The sequence below is a fragment of the Parasteatoda tepidariorum genome, chromosome 7 (genome assembly GCF_043381705.1).
Source record: "Parasteatoda tepidariorum isolate YZ-2023 chromosome 7, CAS_Ptep_4.0, whole genome shotgun sequence".
NCBI classification, from domain to species: domain Eukaryota; kingdom Metazoa; phylum Arthropoda; class Arachnida; order Araneae; family Theridiidae; genus Parasteatoda; species Parasteatoda tepidariorum.
The window spans coordinates 41,607,530-41,618,486 of NC_092210.1; the positions used below are offsets into that span (position 1 = coordinate 41,607,530).

General features: G+C 27.4%; 1 protein-coding gene across 5 annotated transcripts in view; it reads left to right on the forward strand.

Annotated features, from left to right (window-relative positions):
- Positions 1 to 10,957, forward strand: part of LOC107447215 (UPAR/Ly6 domain-containing protein CG9338) — a 32,232-nt gene that overhangs the window by 19,000 nt on the left and 2,275 nt on the right. For 4 of the 5 annotated variants that reach the window (XM_071183335.1, XM_016062077.3, XM_043049118.2 and 1 more), the window contains one exon: positions 9,342 to 9,503. In XM_071183335.1, the coding sequence (XP_071039436.1) occupies positions 9,342 to 9,503 (162 nt within the window). Of the gene's footprint in view, positions 1 to 4,938; positions 5,185 to 9,341; positions 9,504 to 10,957 lie in introns of those variants that run through there. The other variant, XM_016062079.3, reaches the window with a different exon arrangement.

Genomic DNA, 10,957 nt, shown 5'->3' on the forward strand with positions numbered 1-10,957 from the left:
ATATTAGGGCAGATTTGGTCAGATAATTTTCACTCCGTGTAATTCCAATGGCGAATTTTCCACTCTCGCCTCCGGCGGTAAAGTTTTTCTTTCCACCAATCAGGAATCGTTTCTCCTTTGTCCACACTCTTTTACTCTAGGCACTCTACCCTACGTCATCCTCCGCAAGCAAAACTGAACAATGTAAGCATTAGTTTTGTAAAATGATTCTGGGTTCGCGGTCTTTTATTTTTTAACTCATTCTTAGTTTCATTGTGAAATATCCAGAATACACATTCGAACAATTTATTTGCATTAACTAAAAATTTAAATAATTAATAGGTGTTTACAAGATAATGGGGATTAACTTATGTCTTGCAATTAATTCGTTTCAAATTAGAACACCAAGAAGAATATAAATTTTTATCTATGAGTGTGGAATTAATATAATTAGTTAAAGTAACCTAGTTTTAGTAATCGGCGCTAGAACTGCTAAGTATATTGAGCTGTAAATATATGAGGAAATATAATTATAAAAATTCTGAGAAAAATATAATTTCTAAAAACGTAGGCAATTTATAAAGTCATAATACAGAATTGAAAAAAAAATATTAAAACTTACACTAATGTAATAAAAAGTTATAAAAATGAAAAATAATAATTAATTATAAAAAATGATAAAAGAAAAATCAAACGCTTTTTAGAAAAGAAAATTTTTGTTTTGAAGTATTTTTTTCAATCTTACATCCAGGAAGTTTTTATTTTCTGTAAGGATAATAATTTCTCGATAAATTTTATAATTTATATTTATTGCTTTGTAATTTTGCTGAAGTTAATGTTTTGTATTTGTCTGAGAATTTTTTTCTTTTCATTTTTAATAGTTTAAGACACATACGTACATGTAAATGTGTGTGTGTATGTGTGTTAAAGCAAAGGAAAAAGAAAATAAAAAAAACCAAAAATATTTTAACACAAAAATAATTTTATATTTTTTTCTGTTTCATGCATTTCAATCTCTATTTGAATTACTAAATTTTCTGCTTGAGTATTATTTATTTTTGTATTTTAGTATTATTTATTTTATTTATTTACTCTCCTTTTTTAAAGTGAATTTTCACCACATGTTTCATATTAATTCAGCTTTTAGAAAAATGGAATTCAGATGAAACATCTGTTAGCGCGTAGTTTGATAATCAAGGAACTAATTTTTTTTTTTTTTTTTTGTTATTCTACTCTGCCTACAGTTTTAAAATTTTGTTTTGATCACATCTTGAATTCTCCCTGATTCAATCACAAGATTCAATTCAACAAGATTCTTTCACAAAGATTTCAATTTTTTACTGAATATTTCCTTCTTCACACAAACACAAGCACGATTCCATGAAGAACATAAAAAAAACTAATTATGCATGGAAGTTGCCAGGTAAACAAAATAAAAATGTATCACGGTTAAAATAAAACACACAAACAAATAATAATCTAAGTTAATTAAAATACGAAGAAGAAAAATTATTATATTTTAACAAATTCGAAGTGCGATACGGCGTTGTATTTAATTAACTTCATGTTAACATTAGCAGTTGAACATTGGCAGTCGTAAACTAAAAATTGGGTCGACTGTTCAACTACGGTTATGAAATATAAAACTATCAGCGGGTGCTAAGGTTTTTGGTCACATGTCTGGATATCAATGCTTTTTTTCTTCTTGAAGTGCAAGTAATAAGAAACAGATGGGGATATTACAAATTGATTGAATGTCATGCTAAAAAAACAACATCTTCTGGCGAATCATCACCATAGGGTTAGGCAGAGAAAATATACGCTCCTATTGCTGTCCGATGAGAAAATTTGGTGTTTTAAATGTCTCAGCGAACAGAATAATAATAATTGTAATAAAAAAAATACTGTCAAATGAGAACTAAATAAATTGGAGGTAAACAATAACTTTTATTAAATTTATTTTAGTTTTAAAACAGTTCGAATCCTGTAAATGAAATTGCTGGCTCGAATTCAGAATAACGAAAAAGGAAAGAAAAAAAATAATAATAAAAAAAAAAAAATAAGGAGAATCCGAAAAAAAAGATATAATCTCTTCATCAGCTCACACGATTATATCCGCAAAAAGGAGTGCTTTCTAATATTTATCAATATAGCCAAAGCAAAATATATCAATAGAATAGTGTGAGGAGCACGTAAAAAAAATTTTTGAAACAAAAAAGAAGAAGACATCTGATTTGTTGATTTATAAAATAAAAGAAATGATTTTAATTTTAATATATATACACTAATTGCTTGGAATTCTAATGTTTCTAAAAACAGCTATTTAAATATCATTTTTAATCAAATGAGTAGAATTTAAAGAATATGTAGTAATGTTTATCTATCGAAAAAACAAATAGACAAACTCTTTCAAAATTTGATTAAAAAAAAAACAATGGATACCCAATTAAAATAATTAAATTCTATACAAAATCATGAGTTAATTGTATGTTATTGTAAATAAATTAACTAAAAAACTGCTTTGTTAATTTATATAATTTTTACCATGTGCAAATCCATGACTAAAAATATGTGCAAAACAGGCAATTCATGTTTCTTTCTCTAGGTTACTTCTTTTTTTTAGTTAAATAAAAGTTAATTTCTAAAATCATTAAAATTATGTAATTAAATATCTACCTCATTAATTATGAACTTCTTTTTATCCAGTATAATATTACCTTGTGCACATCCATTTTCGGGCCCCTTCTTTTTCAACTAACAAATCAAGCACGTTTCAGTACTGCAGTAAGAACGCACTATAAAACAAAATCCCTCTATTTACGCTTTTACCTCTTGCGCTTCTGTCTTTATTTTTTGAAATCTGGCAATCTTATAACGAAAATGTTTTAAATAATTCATGAAAATTTTTCCATTCCAGTAAGTTCGTTACGAGAAAAACGTTTTTTAAATTTTAATATTCATTTGAATTCGATATTCGCTTTATAGATTTCGTTTTATGTTTTGTTCTGTTTTTTTCTTTACTTAGTATTTTCTGCTTTTTACGTGATATTTATTACTTAATGTGTTCTATTCTATTTTGTTTCAAAAATTTCTTTTTAATGCTCCTCACACTATTGTATTGATATATTTTGCTTTGGCTATGTTGATATAATATAAGAAAACACTCCTTTTTGCGGATATAATCGTGTGAGCTGATGAAGAAATATCTTTTTTTTTCAGGATTTTCATTATTATTTTTTTAAAAATTATTTTCTTCTTCTCTTTTTTCATTATTCTGTAATTTTTTTCCATGTTTTCTCTACAGTTTGAACTTATTTTATGAGTTCTATATATTCAAATCTATTTTTTAAAAATCTGCAAACAAATTATTTTTTTTAAATTACATAAAACTGTTATTTGAAGCTGTTTTACAATAATAATAATAATAAAAACTGCTAAAAAGCAGCAATAACCGTTATATTTGCTAAAATTCTACGGTCAGCAACAAAATTGTTGATTTATTTGAAGGACAATAAGCATAAATATATAAAAAAATATTCAATGTAGATTTTTTCGTATTTTCTTATAAATACATTTTTTAAAAATTCTTTTACGTATTAGTAGACAATAAATTTGATTTTCAACACCCAATTTACCTGCAACTGTGTTTCAAGGATCAAATCTTTCTAGACAAAGGATATTAAAAGGTAAGATAAACAAAACAGAATAAGAATGTATACGTAAACATAAAAAATAGTTGATTAATATTTCACGAAAACTATTACAGAGAAGAAAAAAAAACTGTAGATAGGTGGTAAACCCTAATTTTATCTATTTTTTAAGGCCACCTGTTAAAAAACAAAACAGTAACGACAAGAAGGAGAACTCTATCTATTCCCAACACTATTTATGAATAACAATAATAAACTATTTATAAAACCGTTTTTAACACGTTGAATGCCATGGGGATCACCGGTGACCGGCACTGAGTTTGTTCGTAGCGACACGAGGGTCATCGGTGACCAGCAAAGCCAAGATTAGTAGAAACACATAATTCGAGTAAATTTTTAACTTTTTTTATATTATTATCGTTATTAAAATGGTTTGAAGAAATTAATGCAATATAGAACACACAAAAGTAGTTTTATTTGTTTACACAGAGATGCCAACTTGCTCCGGACAGCGAATGAATATTTTCAAGTGGTAGTTTAGTAATTGTGATTTTTGGTTTAATAAATTCAATTTAATAGGTTTTTATTCACTACTATTTTTAAGCAATTCTTAGGCTTATATAATTCACCACTTTTTTCATATATGTCATGCTCAACCTTTCAAAAACTAGCAAAATCTGTCTAATATTTGCAAATTTAGTTTGTAGATATTTACCGTTGTGGCCGGACGGGCAAGCCATGCAAAATTAGCGTGGCATTCAACGTGTTAAGAAACATTTAAAAAGTACTATAGTTAAAAATATCAGTTATTGAAATATTAGAAAAGAGCAACTTACGTTAAAGAGATACAACTCCAGTCTTATTAAATGTATGTATAAACTTTTGCTTTTAACCTTTCAAGTTCATCATAACGCAAATTTATTTAAATTTAGAAGAAAAAAAACGTTTTTCAAATTTTAATATCCTTATGGAAAAGACGTGCTTTTTCTCTTTGCGATCCAATCTATAATATATTCGATGAAATAATATTCTCAGAATCAACTCATCAATTCATGGGAAAGGTTTTTGATTCATATTTTGCATCTCTATAAACATAAACTACTCATTAGTTGAATGTGATTCATGTGATTTAGAGGGTGCTATTGATTGACAACACAATACCATCTGTTTAATTCTATTCTGTGTTACATTGCTGTCTAATAACTTCGAACATCAGCTTGTTCTTATTGTGCTAAAAAGAGAGCTTTTCAATTACTTTATTTAACAGGTGTGATGCATGCATATAAGGATACTATTCATAAAAAAAAAGCATAAATTATAACTGGAACAATAAAAACTGAAGAATTTATAGCTGCAGTAACACTTCCTGAGTTAGAAGTGATTACTGAGAAACGAAGTACGCAAACAGGACATTGGTGAACGAAGAGTGTGATTGTTAGTTAATAATCTGACCGGAAAAAAAATTATTTTGCATTTATTTCAAGCTTAGAAATGAACGTTTGTTTTAAGAATTTAACGTTTGTTCTTGTCCTCCTACTTTCCATGATATTAACAGGTAAGATTAATTTCAAAAAATATAATTAATTTGTAATTAATTCAACAAATATAATTATTTAAATTACAAAACAAAATAATTATCAACAAATACTCAATTTTACTTAAATGCAATTTTTTGATTTATTTTAATTTATCAAAGGCACATTGGACATATATTTATAAATATTCAATTCCAATTTTTTTGTAAATGCTTGCAAAAATTTTGCTATGGTAAAAAATGCTTTATTTTCAACAAAGTCCTTTTTAAAATTTTTCTTAATTGTAAAGAATATTTAAATTTTAATGACCTGAAACTTCATAATTCAATTTGTTTCAAAATCTTATTCAAAAAACATTTTGCTTCATTTAAACTTTTATCTGTTCAAAAATTTTATTTCATAACAAAAATAATAGTAATAGATTTAAAGTTTTAGTGTCAGGAAGGGTAATTCCAAGGGTCTCTAGAAGTCACTGTTAAAAAATCTAGTTGACCCCACAATATACTGCTGAAAAACCCTTGAAACTCTATGTCATAATCCCTTTCAATTAGCTTATCGCTCACTCATCTCATTGTACGCAGCTCGAAAATTCCTATTAAAACAAAGTGAGCCTAAATTAAAGATAATGTTTGTAAACTTTGTATTTACAAATTAGCTGCCAGATCTGCCCTTTAGGTATATGTTCTATTTAAGTTAACAGCCGATGTGTAATCGTGGTGTAATGATTAGGCAATTCGCCGTCTACCAGAGGGATCAAGGATTCCAATCCCATCTGATAAAAATATTTAAAACTATTTTCCTAAAAAGATTTAAAACTATTTAATAGTTTTTTTTCATTCAATTTATAAATTAATATTTTTCAAAAAGCTTTAAATTTTTAAAACAAGAAAATTAAGATAAAAAGATTTAAAACTATTTAATAATTTTTTTTCATTCAATTTATAAATTATTATTTTTTAAAAAACTTTAAATTTTCAAAAACAAGAAAATTAAGATATTTAATTTGTTTTTATTTTTTAATTAAATTATACGGATATCTTAAAAAAAATTGTAAACTACAAATTAAATTAAAATGTTTAGTTAAACAAGTTTGTAAATTAAAATTTTGTAAGCTTTTTTTCTAAAAATTAAGTTAAAAAATTTTGTAATTTAAAATTAAAATCTAAATTTTGAAATTTTTTTAAAAAAATAACCCATTTATTTTAATTAAAAAATAAAATAAATTAAATGTCCATTATTCCTTTCTTTTTTTAAAAAAAAAAAAAAATTATAAATAAATAAAGCACATCAAATAGTTATTTACCTTTTTAGAAAAGAAAATTAGAGATAAAATTCATTTGTCGCAACTGGGATTTGGAAACCGAAACTCGCTGATAGATGGTAGACAGTCTAAACATTACACCACAAATGCGCAACAGCTGGAAAGGTTTTGCTAGTTTAAAAGTAAATAAACTGAAACTTTAATGTGGCATATTTTAAATTCAGATCAGACGGCTAATTAGTACCCTCTATATGGTTTTTAAACCTGCTCTTTAATAGGAATTTTCGAGATGTATATTTCCTTTGTTAGTCAAACAACTAAAAATTTATTTTTCATGTGTTTGGGGGTTGTGCTCCTTGCTCATGAACGGCATGCGCAACTCTTTTCAAATCGTTATGCTTGCTCATATCACAACTTCGATCAGGTAGAACATGTAACTCAACTATTATTAATTCATAAAATCGAGTGTAAAAAACTTCACATAGTAAAATTTTACATAGGAAGGTCCTTATAAGTGCATATAGAAACTAAAATTAAATGGAATAAACTAGAAATTTTTCTTGTAGTATTAATCATAACTTTTTTTAAAAAGAATTAAGTTATAATTTTGGAAATTAATTCGCAACTACCACAATCTAACAATACTATAATTTGCTTTGACTATAATATACATTTCTGGGTATAATTTCTTTAAAACCAAAATGAAATCATAACCGAGATAATTAGCACTAACTTTAATTCCTAATTTGACACATTTTTTATTAACGAATAGCGAGTCTCAAAGATAATTGAAACAATTTTACAAATTCATTAAAAGAAGTATAAGAAATTGAGCATAAAATAGATTGTAGAAAGGGAATAAAATTGGAGAATACATGAAAGACCCTTATCACTAACAAAGCTAAAAGAGAAGGTAACGAAACCATAAATATTACTATAATTTTCAGTTTTAAATCTTGAATCCAATTAGAAGCATACATTTTTAAAATTATTCCTTTTAATTCCTGAAGCATTGTATTTATTGTAACATTTTAATAGAGTTGTCTTTATATTATATTAAAGTAATTTTAGTCATTTTTTTAAAAATTTATAAATATTAATGCTTATGAAAAAAAAAACCAGTTTACTGTTTACATAAATTTAGAATTTTTTTTTACCATATTTTTCAGTTTTTTGCCTTGTGTGGAATTTTATACCTAAATTCAGTTAAAAACAGAAAACATTGGGAGTAGAAAGCTTTTAATTGTATCTGAAAGAGTGAGTAACATTTAAAATGTTAAGTTTAATAAATATTTTACATTTATCAGTTAGTAAAGGTTATTTTATTAAAGATTATTATTTGTTAAATAAATAAACCAGGGTATTTTACATTATTCACATTATCTTTGTATATCACAAAGACTTTTAAAGCAAACTTAAACTAATTCTTTCATGTAAGATTAAAGTAACTTGATATCATTAAGGAAAAAGAAAAAAAACAGTCAAAATTTCATTGTTTTTACAAAATGAAAATAAAACTAAATGTGGTTTTATATATCCCTAACGTATGATCTGTATTCATAAGAAAATGTAGATTTTTGGCAAAATTACAATTCAAATAATTAGTTTTTGATATGAAAATTTTATATACTCCAATTAACTAATTGATTTAATAATAATTTTTTCAGCAACAGTAATATAACGTAATGACAGGTGATTTTAATAGAAATTAGGAACATATAGTTAATGCTAACACTCGGTATATTAAGCCAGTTACACGAATTGTGGGGAGCGAATATTTTGTCGGGAAGAAACCTATTTCTTCCAGGACAATGGAAGAAATCGGGTAAAAGGGATGAAACTGAGCGGAATGGAAGAAACAAAAATGACCAATATAATTGTTTAGCAATAAGGATAACTATTATAAGAATCTAGCAGTTTTAACAATTAAAAATAATATGATATCAGAAAATGTTAAAGTTTTTCGCATTAACTCCTTCCCCCCCCAAAAAAAAAAAGAACTATTTTCCAAATATTTATAAAAGTTTTGAACAGAATTTTCAGAGCTAAAATCATATTACTTTAGAAAAAGTTTGGGTATTCCTTCCTAACGGTTTTTAATTATAAAAATTAGTGTACTATTTGTGATTGTGAATTTAATATGTAATTTGAAGCAGGGCATTTATAGTTTTAGTATATGGTTTGTAAATTTAGTAGTAGCAATATAATTTTAAGACATTTTAACTGTTGGAAAATTAGATAAGATTTTCTTATGTTTATTTGAGTTAAATCATGAGAATACAGTAATTTTAATATTTTAAGAAATTCATTCAATTTATTTTTCATTCTATTTGTTGCGTTTTAATTTTTGCATAGATATAATATGTAAAAAAAAAAATGAGGAAAAATAATATAACAAATAGTTTGAAAATCAATACAAGTTTTAAAACTAGATTGCAACTACTAACTATTTAAAGTAATTGTTTTAATATTTGATATTTCTTTTTAAAAAAGAATTTGTTCCCCTTTGGTGAGAAGAAACATCTTTCTTTTGGCGCGGTTTCTTCCCACTGTGGAAGATTAGCTATCCCTGGGTTCTAGGTAGTGAAGTAAAATGCTATTATCTCGGTGTCTCGCCAAGAAACTAAAAAAAAATCAGTCTAATACTTTAAAACTTTTGCAAGTTTTAATAGTTTTTTCTCTTATAAATATTTTGTTCGCTGCCTTTTAAATAATACATAGTTTGGATTTATAAACAGATCTGTTAAACACTCGGATACACTAAAATACTTCTTTTTAAAAAAAAGTTCAAACATTTAGCTCAGTTTTAAAAATTCTCAACTGAATATATACTAAAAAAAAATTCTTTACAGGCTGGATTTTTAGTTATTCATTCGTGTTTTCCATTCAAATTCAAAATACTTTTATCATTTCCAGGTGAAGCACTAAAATGCCATGTGTGTAATTCTTTAGAGGATGATGCATGCGAGGTCCTAAAAGATGACAGATACGTAGTAGAATGTCAATCAGTGAACAATGATACTAGTCGCAATCATACTATTTGCAGATATGAGATTTTATCGGTTACTTCAAAACATCGTAAGTATTCAATATTCATCAGAATAATTTAAATACTGTTTACAAGGGATTTTAGCAATAGCTGAAATTTTTATATCTACTCAATGCACATATTTAAAAAAAAAAAAATTGAACCCCGAAATTTTTGCTTAGTACGTCACATTTACATATAGGACAAGGCAGAACTGTGGTGGCTTAGGGGTTAGAGTATTCGCCTCTTAATCAGGTACACGGGTTCGAATGCCAACGATGGTTCGTCTATCCAGTGCTTCCCAAAGTACCCCCAGGAGTACGCGTACCCCCAGGAGTACAGGAAAAGTTTAGAGGAACATATCTTACAACAAACGAAAATTAAATTTTTTTTTTTTAAAAAAAACAAAGTTAGCCATGAAAATTTATGATTATGTATTTTTCTATTGCAGTTTTTTTGCAGAGTTAACAGTTAATAATTAGTGGTATCAACAGCCAGTTGTGATTTTTAACTTTTGTGCAATTTCTTTTATAGTAAAAAATACATTAATTTTTAAATTAGTGGTACACAGCGTTACGAAAAAATTTAGAAACGATACACAAAAGTCATAAGTTTGGGAAACAGTGACGAATTCTGCACCCGGTTCGCCCCAAGCACAGTGCTGGCGTAAGATATTTTCAGTGGTTGACAGATCCTGGGTTAGAGTTCCTTTTGCCGCCAGGCTAACTGTGGGAGGTTTTCCTCTCCATGTAACGTGAATGCGGGTTAGTTTCATCAAAAAGTTCTCGATGAATGCAAATTTCTCCAAATACTTGATTCCGAAGTTCCCTTGTCTTCTGGATTAGGTTCAAAATTACAAGGCTATGGAAATGAACATTAGTAGTCGTAAACCCAAAATCGGGTCAACTGTTCAACGACCGTTATAAAAATAAAATACTTGATCTAAGTCCCCTTGTTGTTAGGCTAACCGTGGGAGGTTTCCCATTTCATGTAATGCAAATGTGGGTTAGTTACATCAAAAAGTCCTCCACGGAGCCAAATCCCTCCCAATACCTGTTCCAGAGCCGCGGTGGCTCTGAGGATCAGGGCTAAAGAGAATAGAAGGGCTAGTTCATTCCGCTCTTAGAGCTGAAGCTGCGATTTCTCTCCTCATGACGTCACTGTATACCAGGGCTCGAAAAACCGCCCGTCCTCGACGGTCAAAAATTCCCCGCGGACAACAAATTTCTCGAATCCAACGTCCCCGTGGACGGCCATTTTCCCATTGATGTTCGTGATATATTTTCAATTTTTGTTATCTTACAAGAGTCTAGCTCCTCACTTCTAAAATGACCCTCTAATCTCGAAATGCAGCAACATACTGCGCATGGTGGAACTGATGTTTTCTCTGTCTGGGAGCACTGCAGTGGTTGAAAGGGGCTTTTCACCAATGAACTTACAAAAAAAAAAAAAAAAAAAAAAAAAAAAAAAAAAAAAAAAAAAAAAAAAAAAAAAAAAAAAAAAA